General features: G+C 41.4%; 1 protein-coding gene across 4 annotated transcripts in view; it reads left to right on the forward strand.

Annotated features, from left to right (window-relative positions):
• Nucleotides 1-4,584: 4,584 nt before the first annotated feature.
• SAMHD1 (SAM and HD domain containing deoxynucleoside triphosphate triphosphohydrolase 1) overlaps nucleotides 4,585-18,957 on the forward strand; it is a 64,112-nt gene continuing 49,739 nt past the window's right edge. For 2 of the 4 annotated variants that reach the window (XM_079945887.1, XM_079945888.1), the window contains exons 1-3: nucleotides 4,585-5,055; nucleotides 9,491-9,557; nucleotides 14,210-14,282. In XM_079945887.1, coding sequence (XP_079802013.1) covers nucleotides 4,848-5,055; nucleotides 9,491-9,557; nucleotides 14,210-14,282 — 348 coding nt within the window. In that variant the 5' untranslated portion in view covers nucleotides 4,585-4,847. Of the gene's footprint in view, nucleotides 5,056-5,217; nucleotides 5,290-9,490; nucleotides 9,558-14,209; nucleotides 14,283-18,957 lie in introns of those variants that run through there. The other 2 variants (XM_079945886.1, XM_079945889.1) reach the window with 2 other exon arrangements.

Raw genomic sequence — 18,957 nt, forward strand, 5'->3', positions numbered from 1 at the left:
CAATACTGCTTGAAGGGCGGATTTACATGCCTTAGTCCAGGGGGTATATGTGATGGTGTTGGTGCCGTCCTCATTGGACCTGGCTTTAAAAGGGGCTGCCATTACAGGATGGGCAGTATGGATGGTCTTCTTCAGGGGATCAACCTCAGTGCTATAAAAAAGGAAGTTCAGAGAGAGATGGATAGAAAGGAGAGCCTTATGGCGGACATTCAGAGGGACAGAAAAAAGCAGATTTGGAGAGAGAGAGTTCTCAGAAGCCTCAGAGGATTTTTCTAGTTTGGAAATTTTTTGAGAGTTAGTTTCTCTGGGGGAAGCAATAGTGGATTCATTATTACAATTGGAGGCCTCAAAATACCGATTGAAATATGCTTCCCATTCTCTTTGTCTTGTTCTATAGCTTTTCTCCAATTGAGCACACAAACTAATTTAGAAATTTTGAATGAGCCACAAGTGGACCAACAGAGTTTCAAGTTTTGTGGGTGATTTTAGTCCGATGCGAAAGAAATTTAGAAGAGGAAGGCCCATAAGTTTTAAACATAAATTGATCTGGAGTTCTGGATGGTGGCAGTGCCTGTAGAAACCCAACTCCCCATAACTGAGTACTCACCAAGATGAACAATTCCCTTCCCAGATAAAGCCAGCAACAGAGGACACCCAAGTAAAGGCTCAGAACCTCAACCATATTGGGAGGTTCAGAACCAAGAAGACTTACCCCTAAGACCCAAGACCACTGAGAGATGACTGAGTACAAAGGACTCCTGTAGGTGCCTTACTTGTGCCTGCAGCAGCTCCATGGGTAGAAGTGAGTCACTTTGGCTCCCACTTCTGACACCATGTAATGTCCAACAATAATCAGTTTCAAGGCCGTACAGCACAAAGAGTGTTATTTGGGGTCTTAGGCATCGCAATTTGGTAAAAATTGCGATGCCTAAGATTCAGGTAAAACCAAAAGAGTGTTCCAGGGAACAGACAGAATCAGGGCAAAAGCTACAAGGTTTTTAAAGTTGTAAGAATTATGTTTGGCTCTCAAGCAAAAAGGAAATATTCATCCTTAAGGGACAGCTTTCATGAATTACTTAGGGTAATGGTCTGGTAAGTATCATAGACTGTGACAGGTTATTTAGGGTAAGGGTCTCATAAGTATCTTGAGTTTCTAGAACATTGTGCAGATGTTCTGGATCACTGTTTTAAGACAATAAGTGGCCGAAGTTCAGATTTCATCCAGGCTGAGACATGCAAAAATCCCACTTCCTCAGTGGCCTCTCAGCTCCATTTTAGAGAGCTCTCCTAGTGATACTGACTGCATTTTGATTTTCCTTTCACAAAGTGCAGAGATAGGGTACACTTTTGGGTTGGTTGATCAAATGGCTGAATAGTCTCATCAAAACCCAAAGTCTGTTCCACAGTTTTGGCTTCTATCAGAAGCTTTCCTCCTAATGATTTCAGGAGAGCTAACCATAGCAATGGCAAATCCACCTTTTGTCATATCTTAGGGGCTCCCAAGCAAATCTATGTTGGAATCAGCCTGGCTGATGCAACTACCATTTGAATTTAGGAGCCAATGCTCCTAAAATATGAGTTGAAATATGTGTTGAGATTGGCTCTTAGCAATGAGTTTAAAAGGATTCATCAACTATGTTTACTCAGAAGTGCCCCACTGAAGTCTGGCCACTCCCTCATGTGTTTGAGCATCCCAACCCCCAAATACATGGTCACCCCACCCCAAACATTGAGGCACGCCCAGGAAGTCACCACAAGCAAAACTCTATAGGATGGGATGGCCTCTCTCTGTGACTGCCTAAAAGCAATAGAACTTGTACCCAGCTCTAGTTACAGAAAAGAACAATGGTTTTCAAGGCTGACCTAGGTTAAAATCCCAAAGCACTTAACACATGTGTGTGACCTTTGGCAAATCATTTCACCTCCCTGGGCTTCATTTCCAAATCTTTTAAATAACACCTGGGGTGTTTATCCAAAACCAATTCTCTTCTTCCTGATACTAGACCTTACCCTCTAACCCAATGGGTAACATGTGACCTGTTTGGGTCAATCATTTTATAACACAGCAATTGGTCCAGGAATTAATGCAATCAGACTTGTTGAAGTCATTCACTTATGTTGGAACTGGAGGAGCAGAGGCTTTCTTTCATCTCTAGATGTGAAGCCGTAAAGATGGGACCTCAAAGCTGCTTGCAGCGGTAGCCCTCATGTTCCCACATGGTTTGCACCCTCCTTGACTTTATCGCTTAACTCTTCCCCTTTACTCATTTTGCCCATCCAAACGGGCCTCTCTGCTATTTCTCAACACCAGGCATGCTCCTGCATGCTCCTGCTCCATCTTGGCTAAGAGATGCGTGTGCACACATGGGAAAACCCTGAGATATACCAAATACAGGCACAGAACCAGGAAAAGCAAGATGATTGGCCAAAGGAAACCCGGAAGAAATGCCCCATAAGAGTGATTCAAACTACCACGGGAGTGCGACTCTCTCTCTGAGTCTGCCCATGTGTCCATCCACATGTACTCTTTTTCCTCCTACTAAACACTTTGTTTCACTACTTTCCATGTATGGTGGGAATTTATTTCTGCAAAGCCGAAGGGCCAGGTCCTTGTCCCTGGCCACTGGTCTAGTGGCTAGGATTCAGCATTCTCACTGCCGCTGCCCAACCTCAATCTCTGACCAGGAATCGAAACCCTGCTTCAAGCCGCTGCAGGCTGTGGCCATCCAAGATCAATAGTAGGTACTCAAATATGGTAGCTATTATCATTTTGCCAGGTCTCTTTTTTGTTTGTTTTCAAAGAATTCCTTGACAGATCTGGAGACAAGTTTCTACATCTACGAACAGAAAAAGACTTATGAAGAAAAAAGAAAAAGACTTATGGGGCACACACCAGGAGGTGATCTTTGGATCTGTATGTGTGTGTATACACCTTTTGTTTTACAAGTTTTCTTTCTTGAGCATTATTTTTATCAGACAAGAAAACCAACACTTTTTTAAAAAAGAATTTTGGCTTGCTTTGGGATTTTGACAGATGGAAAAAAGAATGTCTTGAGGAGGTCAGATTCAAGGAAAGAACCAGGGATTGGTGGTAGGTGGCACTGAGAACTAGTGGCACTTGTTTAAGAGGAAGTTGTGCAGAGATGTAAAACCACAAGGTTAATACTGCCAGAGGTAAAATTGCCCAACTCAGCTGGGTGGGTAGAAGCAAGGAAGGGCAAGGAAGAACTGCTGGGGGTAGTCAAGGTCATTAAGCAATGGGCCTTAAATTAATTGAACTTAGAATCTTTTCTAGTCCTAACTATGGTGAGACTGACATCAGAGGAGAGCTTGAATAGTCATTTCTCTCAGTACAACCAGAGCAGAGGGCCTGTGTCTAGTAGGCATTTGTTTCCACGTTGTGGAATGACTGGATGGAATAGGATCACCAGGACCAAGTGGAAGTGAAGTGGCAAACTAGGAACCACCCAAGTTTTGGAGTCAGCTTTGAATGTTGATCTGTCACTTAGCCATGTGACCCTGCTCAAGAAACCACCTTGTGCAAGATCTAGGGCCCCTACAAAGTAGGAGATTAGGGGAAACATAATAAATATGGCATTAAATTATACTCTTTAACAAGGAAAAACAAAAAAAATTAAATTCTCAAAAGCAATTGCTTTGAACAAACCCAACTGATTAAACTTAAAACCCTGCTTATATCACCTTCTACTGCCCAAGAAACCTTGCTGTCAGGGCAGATTTTCCCACAAGTCTTATAAACACAAATTTTCAAATAGGCATTTCCAAGTATAAATACGTCTTTCACATTTAAATGCTCTTTGTTGTCTCTTTGACCCCTCTCCCCTTGTTTTGGTTTCACAAGTCTTGAAAACTGTCTGTTTTTTCTCAAAATATTCTGTGGTTTAAAGGTTTGTTTTTCTGGGCCTGGCCCTTCTGTGCAGAGGAGGGCAAGGTCACCTCTCCATACTTTCCCCCACGGGTCTATGGGATAAGGGAGCAATTGGAAAATTTGGATTAACTAATATAAAATAATTTTATATCAAAACTCCCGTTAGTGAGCAATTGTTGGCAAGTGAGTAGGAGCATGGGCTTTAGAGCCAGGCTGGATTGCTGGATTGAATTCAGGCTTCATCACTCCCTAGCTGGGTGACCCTGGGCAAAACACTCAGTTCTCTGTACCTCAGTTCCGTACATCTTAAGGTTATTGGGATACTTAAATTAATTAATATTTGTAAGTCCTTAGAAGAGCGCCTGGCACACAGTAAAGCTCTAAGTGTTTGCTGAAAATATTTCGCTCAACCCTAGACCACTAACTAGTTCACGCTGCTTGATGATAATCTGCCTCACTCACCCTGTATCTCCTGGACGGGTCTATGGCTGTGTTGATGGGAAGGTGTACTGGCTTTAGTAGTGGTAGTAGTAGTAGTCCTTTTACCAACACGGCCAAGGGTAAGCCTCGGGTACTCATGTGAAGTTCAGTTCACCAGAAGAGCCCCTGCTCCGGACTGTAGTGGGATGTCCTGGGCACACTCTTTCCCGACCCCCGCGCTTATCAGCACCACTCTTAGTTCTGCTTCTACTCACTCGCTTTAGCGTAAACGCCTGGGTGGGGTTAAGGGTCATTGGGCGGTCACTGCGCCTGCGCCGGGACTGGGGGTTGGGGGCCTGAAGCGGGTGGCCTGCCTGGCCCCAAGGTCTGAGCTGTCAGTGCGCCTGCGCGGCCGGCCAGTAGGCTGGCAGTACTAAGCTGCCTCGCCGCCGCCGCCGCCACTGAGCTGTGAGTGCGCCTGCGCGCGGGTCGGGCGCCGGGGTTCTTGACTGTGCCGCGCGGGGCGCTGGGTGTAGCCATGCAGAGTGCCGACTCGCAGAAGCCCCCCAAGCGGCCCCGGCGCGATGGCAGCCCGAGAACCCCGCCAAACACCCCTCCCGCAGACACAGAGAGGTCCCCGAGCCCCGACCTTCACCCCGACCACCGGACCTGGGGCCCGGAGCAGGTGTGCTCCTTCCTAAGGGACTGTGGCTTCAGCGATTCTGGACTGCTGGAACGCTGCCGAGGTAGCAGGGCTGTAGGGGTGAGGGGCCGGGGGCCGGCGACCCGAGGTCGCGACAGCCGGGCCTGAGAGAGGGCTCCCTGAGGCCGTGAGCGTGGGGGCCTCAGAGAGGAGCCAGAGCGGCCGAGGGAGACCGGACGCGGGAGGCATCCGAAGGGGTGGACCTGAGGCGGGGGCGCCCAGGAGGGATGACCTGAGGCGGAGAACGGAAACCTGAGGCTGCGAGCCCTCGGAGAAGGTTGCCTGAGGCGGGGGAGAGAAACTTGACGCGGGAGGCACCCGCAGGGGTGGACCTGAGGGGCGGCGCCCAGGAGGGATACCCTGAGATGGAGGGAGGAGAAATGGGGCGTCTGGCGTTGCGGACCCGTAGGAAGGGAGCGGACTTCGGGGGTTGTGAACCTGGGGCGGGGAGGGGGCAGCTGGTCTAACTCTGGTGGGCTTCTTCAGGAACTTGGCACCCCAGCGCCGGACAGGCGGGACTCAGGTTCCTTTTTTGTTAGAAGACCCTTGGTGGGAGGGTTGCTGTCATTCAAGCTCACCAGGCTCGGGAAACCCCCCTCTGCTGATGCAGCTCCCTGAACACTTGCCACGTGAGAGTATATTTGGGTGCTTTAAAGTTTGTTTCCTCCACTCCCCTCCCAACTCGGGGTTTGTCTAACCGGGAAAGAACTTTTCTGTTAATCTCTGAATCCGCATCGCCTTACCGTAGCGTCCGGGTAGGACTCAATACATGCGTGATGACTGTACTTGCAGAGCTTAGTAAAGATCATGTTTTGTTCTCCGAAAGTTTCCCTCGCTAAATCTGAACCCTGGGGTGGTTCGGTTGACCACTGAACTCCCAGGTGCCCACAACTTGGCCTGTAGGTTGTGAGTTTTAAGCGACTTTACTGGCTTAAGTTCAAGCATCCATCCACTTGAAATCTACTCAACTTCCCGTAAGGGGGATGAAGTTTGACCTCTGCTTTACCCTCTGAAGTGTTCAATAGAAAAGTGGTGTGATTTGCAAATGCAGTAAACTTTTGCAGTTGGGGGGGTAGAACCCTGTTTGCTTAGGCTGGGTGGGAGGAACTAAAGAAGTGTTCAAGACGTAAAGATAGCTTGATGGGTGAAGGAAATTGCACTTCTCTTTTTCCCTAGCACCACCGCCCCGCCTCACACCCCACACACCCCCACACACACACCCCGCCTTGGTTTTCCTCCCCTTCTGGGGTGGAATTTTTCTTTTGAGTAGCAGTAGGTGGGGATGAAGTAGTTTTATGTCTTCAAAATGTGATTGGCTATATTGTTGGCTGCCTATTTCAGTGGTGTCCTGTAGATTAATTCATCAGTCTTCAGAATGATCTGTTCTCTTGAACCACAGTCTAATACTAGAAGACATTACATGCTTTAAATTGGTAAAAACTGACCAAGTGTTCACAGTTGCTAATTTCTTACTGCTCCCTGATCAACTTCTCCTAAGAACTGGCTGACCACAGCCAATGTCCTGTCAGACTGGGGTCACTTCCTCTCCAAAGATTCTGCTTATCTCTGCTTGCTCCTACTTTATCCTATTAAAAAACAAACAAACCAACCAAAAAAAACCTTTTGATTTTGAGCCACTTGCAGATTTCTGAGGTCAGAACGTTCTCCCTATTGCAATAATTTTCTCCCTAATTAGAGTCTGTCCCTATCTAAGTCCAGATTTTTTTAATTGAAGTATAGTTAATTTACAATGTTGTATTAGTTTCTGGTATACAGAAAAGTGATATGTGTGTGTGTGTGTGTGTGTGTGTGTGTGTGTATGTAGTCTTTTTCAGATTCTTTTCTGTTATAGATTATTACAAGGTGTTGAATGTAGTTCCCTGTGCTATACAGTACGACCTTGTTTTTTATCTGTTTTATACACAGCAGCTTGCAAGTCCAAATTTGTTTTTATTTGACAAAACTAAGCACAGGTGCTGGGTCCCTTTCCTCATTTTGGAATACAATTTCACAGGAATTTAGAGACTGTAATGTGTATTTTTTAGTAGATGATGTGTTTGAGATTCAAAGGCCACACAACTAGAAAAAAGCAGAGCTGGATTTTTTTTTTTTTTTTTTTTTTTCAGAGCTGGATTTTAAAGTTAGGTCTTTGGACTCCAGAATTCATGCCACTTATACCTTAACAAGTGTTCTCATCAAAATGCATTGGATTTCCCTCAGCAATAAGGGAATAAACAAACCAGTGAGAAAAGAAAAAAAATGGAGAACATAACCAAAGTTATAAAGTCAACTAAGAACAAGGAAAAAAACACCCCAGTAGGAAAATGAGCAAAACACAAGAACAATTGACAAGCAGCCAATAAAAACAGAAAAAAAACATTCAGTCTTAACAGTAATTTTAAAAACACTGATTTTAAAATTTAAATGGAAAAATATTTAAAGATTGGTAATCCAATAAAGTTGATGGAAGTATCAATTTGCTTAACCCTGGACAGTTTGGGAATACCTTTTTACTTATAGAAAATTTTACTTGTAGGAGTTTACAGAAACATTTGTACACTGTCCAAAGAAATATATTCAAGATTAGTCTTCTAACCACTAGTTATAAATAGCAAAAAAGTAGAAATGGTCTAAATATCCATTGATAATAATAGTAAGTAATATTGATGATTAACAATTTATGGAGCATTTACTTTGCGTGAAGTACTATTCTCTGCACTTCATGTTTCATCTTATAAAATCTTTACAATAACTCTGTGACATAGGTTCAGTTATACTCATTTTAGTGGTGAGGAGCATAAGGTTCAGAAGAAATTGGTTAAATGTGTTATGGTACATCTGTATTGTGGAATAAAAGACAACCATTAAAAATGATGAAACTACATCATTAATAATTGTTAATAATTGACAAGAAAGATCTTTATGACCTATTAGTTGGGAAAAATAGATTATAAACAACATAATTTCATTTGTGTAAAATTACATAATTGCATAAGTAAATGTCTTGAATTTTGTTATCTAAAATATTAATGATTATTAGGAGAATATGAGTAAGTTGATATTTTATACTTTATATTGTTTGGATTTTTTATATTGAATATTTTTTATGCTTGAAAAACACCCCCCAAAATGCCATTTTCATTTAAATGTTTTTTTCTTTCTGGAAAATTACATCCTCATTTTCTCTTGTTACCTTTAGAAAGACTTTTGTTTGTTTGAAAATAGTCCAGTGTTCTGGAATCTGAGGTCAGGAAGATCTGGAATTAACTATATAGAAAGATAAAGAAAAATAAACCATGTGAGACTTCCCTGGTGGCACAGTGGTTAAGAATCCGCCTGCCAATGCAGGGGAAGCGGATTTGAGCCCTGGTCTGGGAGGACCCCACATCCCTGGAGCAACTAAGCCCGTGAACCACAGCTACTGAGCCTGCGCTCTAGAGCCTGTGAGCCACAACTACTGAGCCCATGTGCCTACAGCCCGTGCCCTGCAACAAGGGAAGACACTGCAATGAGAAGCCCGCACACCACTACGAAGAGTAGCCCCCGCTCGACACAACTAGAGAAAGCCCATGTGCAGCAAAGAAGACCCAATGCAGCCAAAATAAATAAATAAATATTTTTAATGTATATAAACCTTACTAAACAGATTGTGTGCTTTCTTTGGAGGTTTTAGAACTAAGTCAACTTGTGGAGCATCCCTCAGGCTATGGTTTTGACCTGACTATTCTAACAATAGACTGACATTTCTTTCCCCGCCCCACCCCAAACCTCACCTGTTTCAGGAAGAAGCTGCCAGTTTTGCAGCTGGACTTCCTTACAAATAATTTACTCAAATAATTTAAAAAATTTTACCTGGTTTATCAAAAAAGTCCTCTTGGTATAGTTATCAAATTAAAATTAAGACTTTCCGGGCTTCCCTGGGGCGCAGTAGTTAAGAATCCTCCTGCCAATGCAGGGGACACAGCTTTGAGCCCTGGTCCGGGAAGATACCACATGCCGCGGAGCAACTAAGTCCATATGCCACAACTACTGAGCCTGTGCTCTAGAGCCTGCAAGCCACAACTACTGAGCCCGCGTGCCACAACTACTGAAGCCCGCGCGCCACAACTACTGAAGCCCACGCACCTAGAGCCCGTGCTCTGCAACAAGAGAAGCCACCCCAGTGAGAAGCCCTTGCACCACAACGAAGAGTAGCCAGCACTCACCGCAACTAGAGGAAGCCCGTGCGCAGCAACGAAGACCCAATGCAGCCAAAAATAAATAAATTTATTTAAAAAAAGAAATTAAAAATAAATAAAATTAAGACTTTCCAAGTAGCAATCAAAAATGTGGTACTTGGCACAGTTTGTTGCCAGTACTGGGTGCTCAAAAAAATGTTGATCTGAGTAAATTCTGGTGGATCCAAATTGAAAGAAATCAAAAGCATGTGCTGTGAATATTGAAATCATTCATTTTTTTCCCTCCCTTTTCTTCCACAGAGAAGAAAATCACAGGTTCAATACTGCCCTTTCTTGATGAGTCTCTTCTTGAAGACCTTGGAATAAGGTAAGAATGATAAAATTCACATTGTAGCCAAGCATACTTAAGACCTTTTTATTCACACTGAAGAGACAAAGCCCAAGATTGCTGATATTAAGTGTCCTCATTTTAAATCTGCACAGGTTTTAAAACAGAATACCACACCTGCTGTCTAAGAGTTGTTTTTATTTGTTTTTGCTGTGCAAATCCTATGTTAAATATTACTAATGATTCCTGTTTTTAAAAATTTTGCTAATAAGCCTTCATGAAGTTTGTAGTGACCAACTTTTTACTCTCAAGTTCAGAATAATTGAATTATACACTCCAGAAAATGTAGAAGAATTGATAGGAAAAAAATGTTGGCAAGAAAAATCAAGGCTACAACCCTATCTTGAGTATATTTCTAGGTCTTTCTAGAGCTACTTAAGGCTGGAATGCTTCCCTGGTATTAGATTTAAAGACACTATCCAAAGTAGTTTGGCACTTTTCAGATGTATGATTTGGGACAATTTATTTAACCCTTCAGTTTCTGCACCTGTGAAATGGCTAATAATAATGAGACATTGTATGTAGAGTGATTAGCACATGTTAAGCCCTTCATAAATTATATATGTAGGTTGAGATCCCTATATGTGACTGGAGATTCTAGGGTCTAGATTTGTGTAAGTCCACTTTAAATATCTCAGTTGAAGATCCAATCAATATTTAAACCTTCCTTAAAGTAGAGACTTTGTTTCTATTAGGGAATTGGCAACAGTGGTAAAATGTGGTCTTTTCTTCTGGAATTCCACTTAGCTAAGTGTTGTTTGTGGAAACAGTAACCAAAGAATCAGAACAAAAGATTATACTGAATTACCTCATGCATTGTTGTTTAGTAATTGATAATGCAAGTAGATTGAGGGAAAGATTACTTTAGAACATTTTACTGACTTTTAATAAGCCTCCTTTGGGTCAGAATCCTTGGGAACCTAATCTTGCCTCTTTCATAATTATGTATCAGCCCCTTCTGTCCCCCCAAAGTCCCGCTTACTACCTATTTCTTATGTATAATAGTAGCTTATTGTTTGAACTGAATGGAATTTTTTCTAATAGAGTTTTGCTTTTAAAGGGAACCATATACTTTGTGGACCCAAATGCTGTTGATTTATTCAACAAATATTTATGGAGGGCTCATTATGCGTTAGGCATTCTTCCAGGAACTTGGGACACATGAGTTAACAAAATAGTAAAAATTCCAAAAGGAACACTATATGTCATGTCTTTTTGTGCCCACGTCTTAACTCTGAGGTGGATTCTGCAGTATCCCTTAGAGCTGTGTTTTCCTATGCAGCAGCCACTACCTATGTGTTAAAATTAATTAAAATTAAATGAAGTGAAAATTTTAATTTCTCAGTTATACTATCCATAATTCAGGTGCTCAGTAGCCACTTATGGCTGGTGGCTACCATGCTGAACAGGGCAGATATAGAATATTTCCATCATGACAAAGTTCTCCTGGACAGAGCTGCCTTTGAGGATTTCAGTGGGATCCGTTGAAGTTGTTCACAGTCGTCCAGTGCAACCAACTTATTAATGTACCCTTGCATTATTTTCCCCTCGTTTCCTGTTTCACCTTTTCTAGCCCTCCACTCCATATCCCAGGATTCACATCCAAAATAAATTAACTGTATGCATGCTCTTGTCCTACACTCTGCTTTCTAGGGGGAATCCAGTTTAGACAAGTACTCCTGTATTTCCTCAGTTTTATGATTAACTGATGACGGTAAAAGATTTTTCTAAAAAAATAAGAAATATTGTCACATTAAATGTACACATCAGTTGTAAGAAACAGTAGATTTCAGAAATGATGAAATATGGAAATAAAATCTTATTGTAGTCCAACTATTCTGGCCCAGATCTTTGTTTAAAGTATTTATTTTGCCATAGCCTTTGCCAAAACAAAAACACCTCCAGGTTTTGGGTGGCTTTTTAAATATACTTTAATCAGTGATTTTTTTTAAAAAATTAAATATTTTTATTGAGGTATAATTGACATATTAGTTTCAGGTGTACAATGTAATGATTCAATGTTCGTATATATTGCGAAGTGATTACCACAATAAGTCTAGTACCCTCTGTCACCATACAAAATTACAAAGACATTTTTTTTCTTGTGATGAGGACTTTTAAGATTTACTCTCTTCGGAATTCCCTGGCAGTCCAGTGGTTAGGAGTCTGTGCTTTCACTGCCAAGGGTGAGGGTTCGATCCCTGATCAGGAAACTAAGATCCTGCAAGCTGTGCAAAAAAACAAAACAAAACAAAAAACAACAAAAAACAGATTTACTCTCTTGGGTCAACAAAAAATTAATCAATATTCGATCTAAATGAGAAATAGAGAGTTTTATTCAAGCCAACCTGAGGATTATAACCCAAGAGACAGTCTTTTAGAAAACTCTGAGGACTCTTCTGCCTGTTAGAAGTCAAAGGAACAGTCATATACATTTTCGAGAAAACAGATTGTACATCAAAGTGACACACTGACATTTTATGTAAAGTTCACCAAAGATACATAGTCCAGATCTGCACATAGGCACAGTATGTCACCAAGATCCCTTACAGGATTAGGAAAGGAAAAATTAATCTTCTAAGGAGTTACATTGTTGGCATCAGAAGAAGGAAAAAAGCATTGTTTTTTACAGTTGAGCAGGCATTCCCAACTTTGAGGAGGTCTGGTTAATGTATAATGCACATTGCACATTAGGGAGGGCCCAGTACAAGCAGCGAACATGTTATGCTTAAATTTTCTTGCCCTGCTTAAAACATAAATTGTATACCATCACTTGGCAACTTTAAACATGCACTACAACATTATTGACTATAGTCATCATGGAGTACATTACATTCCCATGACTTATTTATTTTATAACTGGAAGTTTGTACCTCTTGAAGCCCCTTCACCCATTTTGCCCACCCCCCCCCCATGTGATTTCTTTATGAATACAGTAGTTTCTTTTGGAGTTCTAATTAAGTGATGAATACTGAGTATCAGTTGAGGAAAAGACTGGGCTGTGAGGTTGGTTTAGGTTTGGTATTATTTTATGCTGTGATTCTTGGTTATGCTCCACTGTGCAACTATACTTAACCTGTGTCAGTTACAGCTCTGCCTTAAAGTACTTCTTGGAGCCTGGCCTTTCCCTATGCTTGTTATTTCAAACTGATGAGGGTAGGGGAATAGTAAAACACAAGCTATGCTGCTTTAATGGTTTATCAGCTGTAATGATGCTTCTGTACATTCCAAAAAAATCATTCTTAGATTCTGTAGTTACTGTGGGTCTTGGGGGACAACATAGAGGTCAATTGTAGTACTTCTGGCTCCAAGTCTATCTAGGACTTTTAGCAAAAGATTTACATTTCAGTCTAATTAGCTAAAGGATTGATAAAGGCTAACCCCTTGCCTCCTGCTTCAGCCAGGTACCAGGCTAACATGCCTAGACCAATTAGTAAGTGTAAATGGAGCAAGAAAGTGAATTATAGGATTTTGAGTTGTTTAATTCCTATTAAATTCTTTCTCAAGACTGGAGCATTATGAGTAATTACTAATAGAGGACAATAGGTATAAATGAAGCTAAAACCATATATACTTGATTCATGCATAATTCATACCTGATGCTCATAAGTCAAACTTGGAACTTTGCAACTCATCACTATAAAGAGTTTTAAAAATCTATTCATGGACTGATCACGTGACTGACAGCCACCCCTGCCAAGAAGTCTTACATTGTCCTGCGTTTCCTTTCATTGTATTCTAGACATTTGCATTTGATGTGACTGTTTCTTAGTTGATGTAAGCAATGATTATTTCACTTTGAAAGTTATTTTGATATGACAAAGGCTCAGTTTGTCAAACAAATGTAGTCTTCCTATATGTAACATCTTTGCCCAGTTTAGTTAGATAACTTTGTTCACATACTCCCCGCTTGGTTATACTAATAAACTCCTAGATTCTTGTCCTTAAAACACTGCTGATGGGATAAATATTGAATTTAACATCAATAATAATTTCTATAACATCTGTAATCATAGTTAAAATTCTCCTATAGTTCTTGAGGGCAGGAACTGAGTCTTTTGTATCCTCAGTGCCGGACACACTGTTTAATCCCTCTCCAGCCCTGTGAGGGAGATAGTATTATCTCTGTGCTATAGATGAGAACGTCAGTGTACCAAAAAAGGTTAAGTAACTTTTCCAAGATCATATAGATTCCACGTGCAGATGTGAGTCAGTTCTGCCTGATTCCAAAAACCTTTTTCATTATCACTGTGCTCTACTTCAAAGGGATTTACCTATCTTGAGATTTCGCTTACGTGAGCCATGCAAATTTAGGATCATGAGGGTAGATGTTGGCCTCAATTAGGTTAAAATAAGTTTGAAGTGTAAATTGAGCATTCAGTGATATAGGTATGAGAGGTGTTGAAGTCTGAATTTACCAAGAGAGAAGAGGATTGAGGGCAGAAGAGTTTCATGTCTTAGAAGCAAAGGAAGGGAGAGGGTTTCTAATAGGAGTATGTTTGAATTATTAACTGTTCCTTTTAATCTGACTTCTATTCTAACAACCTACAGTTGATTATATACTATTATATACTCCAGGGATTATTATTTAGCAAATAATGATAGATTTGCTTATCCTGTTATAATTTTAGTTCCTATGGGAAGAGAATAAAGCTGCTTAATAATATCCAACAACTGGATCAAACTCATGTTTATACAATGAAGGTAAGAGGAATCTGAGTTTATTATTTTTTTAATATAAAGTGATATAACTCAATTATGTAGAATTCATTTTGAAAAGAATGGAAAGAAATCTCTTTTCAGTAACGGGATTGTGAGTAATGGGTTTTTACTTTCCTAAACTTTCTGCATTTTCTAAAATAACCACGAGAAAAACTAAAATATTTTAAGCACACAGAAAAGCATAGACTACTGCCCAGCTTGTCAAATCTTAACATTTTGCCTAATTTGCTTCAGATCTATTATATTTAGAACAAAATATTAGAAACAGTAGAAGGCCTCGTTTGTACCCCTCTTGAATTCTGTTTCCATCCTTTTTTCCCCAAGTGTTTAATCATTTTCTTGAATGTTTTTTTAGATTTTTACTACATGTGTATGTATAGCCATAAACAGTGTATAGTATTGTTTTACATATTTTTTAAACATTTATAAATGGAATTTCATTTTATTAGAAGTAACCTTCTAAGCTTTCATATAATGTTGTATTTTTGAGAACTATCCATATCGACACATATAGCCCTAGTTACCCCTTAGTCATAGAATAACTTTTAAATTAAAATTACTTATCAGTTTTGGTGAACTTTTTTGTCAAACAGTAGACGAAAGAACAGATATATGCCTAAAATTTGATCTATCAATAACTGTTTATTTCTTATCCCCCATCCCCTTCCAGACATTTCAAAAGCCCTGTTTTTCACACTCAGTGTCCCAAGAATCATTTTAACAAGCAGTCAACTGCCTAGCTCCCATCTCAGAAATTCTGATTCTGGGAACTTACAGTAGAGACCCAGGAATGTGCATTTTTCACAAGCTCTTCAGGATGGTTCTAATACCGTAATTAAAGAAATGTTTCTTGATTGGTTGGTTACAGGAAATGTACCACACTGTTTATGCTTTTGACATCTATAGGGTAAGAAAACTTAGTTTCAGACCTGGAAGAGGGGAAGGGGTCTCATTCTCCTTTTACACAGTCATCTTTTGCACTTTTCATCAGAGGTGTTTTATGTATTGAGTTATCTCAGATCCTATGAGCACATGAATTTCAATTTTACTGTTACAAGTCAGTCTGCTTATTTTTCATTGAAAATCGTGTTTGAAGATATTTAATAAGTGTGTTTGGTTCAATTCTACAAGAATCTTCTTTTACAGACAAAGTAGTTGTTCTTAGAGCAAATCTGTTATTTGAGGAATGATCAAATCGTAGCCCTTTTTGAAAATGTTACCTAATATTAAAATACTTCATTTTTATGAAGAAGTAAATAGAAGAATCACTTACCAAAGATGATATCTAAATATTTTGTTCTGCAATTGGGAGACAGTTGCTGTCCTGCATTCTTTTTTGTCCTTTCTCAATAGCAGCAGCATGGGTGTTCTCATCAGGCAGGGCAGAGATAAGATGAGTTTTCTTCATTAGTTGAGATCATCTCAGATAATCTCTGAGGTCACATTTTCACAGTTTGCAACAAAAAATCTTTTTGAAGTAATTTTCAAGGCAGTCAGTAGTTTCATTTGCCCCCTTTTATTTATTTTTTCTATTTTTCATTAAAAACAAAATTGTTTAACCTCATATGTAAACTATAGTCATTGAAAATAGATCTTAAAGCTACTAAGTACTTGAGTCGGTGAGTCACTGTCTAGTAATGAAATTGATACCTTTTTTGACCTTAGCTTCATCAGCAGTACAGTTGAACAAAGAATTAATTCCTACCCTAATTTGGCATCTACCTTTTTTTTTAACATCTTTATTGGAGTATAATTGCTTTACAATGGGGTGTTAGTTACCTTTTTTAACCCTTTTTTTTTTAAATAAAAACAGTTTTAGTGAGATATAATTCACATACCTTGCAATTCATTCATTTTATTTTATTTTATTTTATTTGTTATTGAAGTGTAGTTGATTTACAATGTTGTGCCAATCTCTGCTGTACAGCAAAGTGACTCAGTGACACACAGATATTTTCTTTTATTCACTCATTTTAAATATACAAGTCAGTGTTTTTTAGAAAGTTCACAAGGTTGTTCAGTCATCACCACAATCTAATTTAAATTGTAACAGTTCTTTATATATTCAGGATACAATTCCCTTATTAAATATATAATATGCAAATATTTTCTCCCATCCTCTGGATTATCTTTTTACTGTCTTTTTATTTATTTATTTAGACCACATCATGAGGCTTGCGGGCTCTTAGTTCCCTGACCAGGGATTGAACCTGGGCTCCCAACAGTGGAAGCGTAGAGTCCTAACCCCTGGACCACCAGGGAATTCCCTATATTTTTAGTTTAGTTTAGTTTTGTTTTTTTAATCAGTATTGCTTCTTTGTAAATGTGTTTATTTATTTATTTTTGGCTGCATTGGGTCTTCGTTGCTGTGCGCAGGCTTTCTCTAGTTTCGGTGAGCAGGGGCCTCTCCTCATTGTAGTGCATGGGCTTTTCATTGCAGAGCACAGGCTTTAGAGCACAGGCTCAGTAGTTGTGGCGCACGAGCTTAGTTGCTCCACAGAATGTGGGACCCTCCCAGACCAGGGATCAAACCCGTGTCCCCTGCATTGGCAGGCGGATTCTCAACCACCATCCCACCAGGGAAGTCCCCTCTTTTTAGTTTCTTGATGGTGTTCTTTGGAGCACAAAAGTTTTAAATTTTGATATAGTCCAGTGTATCTATTTTTGCTTTTGTCTCTTATGCATTTGGTGTCATATCTAAGAAACCATTGCCTAACCGAAGACTATAACCTCTTATTCTTGGCTTAGTTTTCTTCATGCTAAATTTAGTTCAATTGGCCTCTGAAACCAGGAATTGCATAATAGTGAGGATGAAGTGCAGTGTTTGACATAGTAGGCACTAATTTGTCAAATGTATTGGTGATTTTTTTTTTTTTTTTGGCCATGCTGTGTGGCTTTGGGGATCCTAGTTCCCTGATCAGGGATCTAACCTGTGCCCTCCCCACAGTGGAAGCGCAGAGTCCTAACCACTGGACGACCAGGAAAGTCCCTGGTCTTTTTAAAACAGAATTTTAAAACAGTGAAATGTCTACCTAATATGTGTGAAATTATAGAATCACCACCTCTGAATCTTTTTCTGAGGGTTCCTGTTCCCCTTTCTTCAGGGTAGAACTGACCACTCCTTCTTTTGTTTCTTTTTCCCCATTCTCTTTCCCCACTACTCTACAAATAGATTCTATTATTTTTCCTGGGGGCAGGAATGGTAATTATTCATCCCTCATCCTCAGTGCTTGGCATATACAGAAGGCAATAGAATTGTTTCATCCTGCTTGGCTAGTAACACAACAGAATATCATATACCTTTAAAAGTGATAAGTAAGTGGACCATGTGACTATAGAAGGAGTAGATTATATTAAATAACACTGGGAGACACCAGCTCTGAGACACCCTGGGCACCTCAGCCAGGCACCCAAGGATCTGGCCCCGCTCACCAGTGGGCTGACACAAGCTTCAGGACAACCCTGACCCTACAGCCAGCTGTGTCAGGAACCAGCCCCACACCCCCAGCTCTGGGACCCCTGGGTCCTGCAGCCAGGGACCCCAGAATCCAGCTGTGCCCCCGCCATTGGGCCAGCACTAGCCCCAGGACCCAGTTTTACCCACCAGTAGGTGCGCACCAGTCCCAGGAGCTCCTAGACCCTGATCCTGCCCACCAGAGGGCAGACACGGGCCCCAGGACCACTGCAGCCCCACAGCCTGCCCTGTCAGGACCCAGCCAACACATCAGCAGTCCAGGGGCCCTACCTCTGAACCCTGCCCACCAGTAGGCCAGCTCCAGCTCTGGGGCACCTTGGGTGCCTCCGTCAGCAGCCCTGGGATCCAGGCCCACCCATCAGCAGACTGTCAGCTTCGGGACCCCCAGGGCCCTGCATCCAGAGACCTCGGGACCAGCTCCACCCACCAGTGAGCTGGCAGTAGCCTAGGACCCACCCTGGGCCCTGCGCCTGCCCACCAGCAGGCTGACAACAGCCCTGTGACGCCCCAGCCCCTGGACCCACCCATCAGCAAGCCAACACCAGCTCTGAGGTACTTTGGACTCCTCAGCCAGCCACCCTGGAATTCATCCCCACTCACCAGCAGGCTAGCACCAGCTTTGGGACACCCTGGAACTCACAACCAGCAGTGTTAAGAACTGGCCCCACCCACCAGCAGGCCAACACCAGATTCAGGAACCTCAGCCTCACAACCACTCATCTCAGAACCTGGCTCTGCCCACCAGTGAGCCAGCAGTAGCCCCAGGATCCCCTGGGGTTCTGCAGCCAGCCACCTTGTGACCCGGCCCTGCCAACCAGTGGCTAGCAGCCTCCACACAAGGTAGGGCCCGGCAACCAAGCAAATTGGGGTGCCAGCCATGCCTATCAGACCACCCACAGTAGTCAGCCCACCACAACAGAAGGACCCATGCAGCTCACACTGGGGGCATCCCTAGAACATATAACCCTAGTGACCAGAGGGGAGTGCGCTGCTGGGACACATAGGACGTCTCCCACAAAAGGCCACTTCTCCAAGGTCAGGAAACATAACCAACATATCAGATACGTAGAAATAAAAACAGCAATTTAGGCAAAATGAGACAGTAGAGGAATATGTTCCAAACTAAACAAGACAATAGAGGAATATGTTCCAAACTAAATAAAATATGTTTATTTTATTTGA

This window comes from Stenella coeruleoalba (genome assembly GCF_951394435.1).
Source record: "Stenella coeruleoalba genome assembly, chromosome: 15".
Taxonomy (NCBI): domain Eukaryota; kingdom Metazoa; phylum Chordata; class Mammalia; order Artiodactyla; family Delphinidae; genus Stenella; species Stenella coeruleoalba.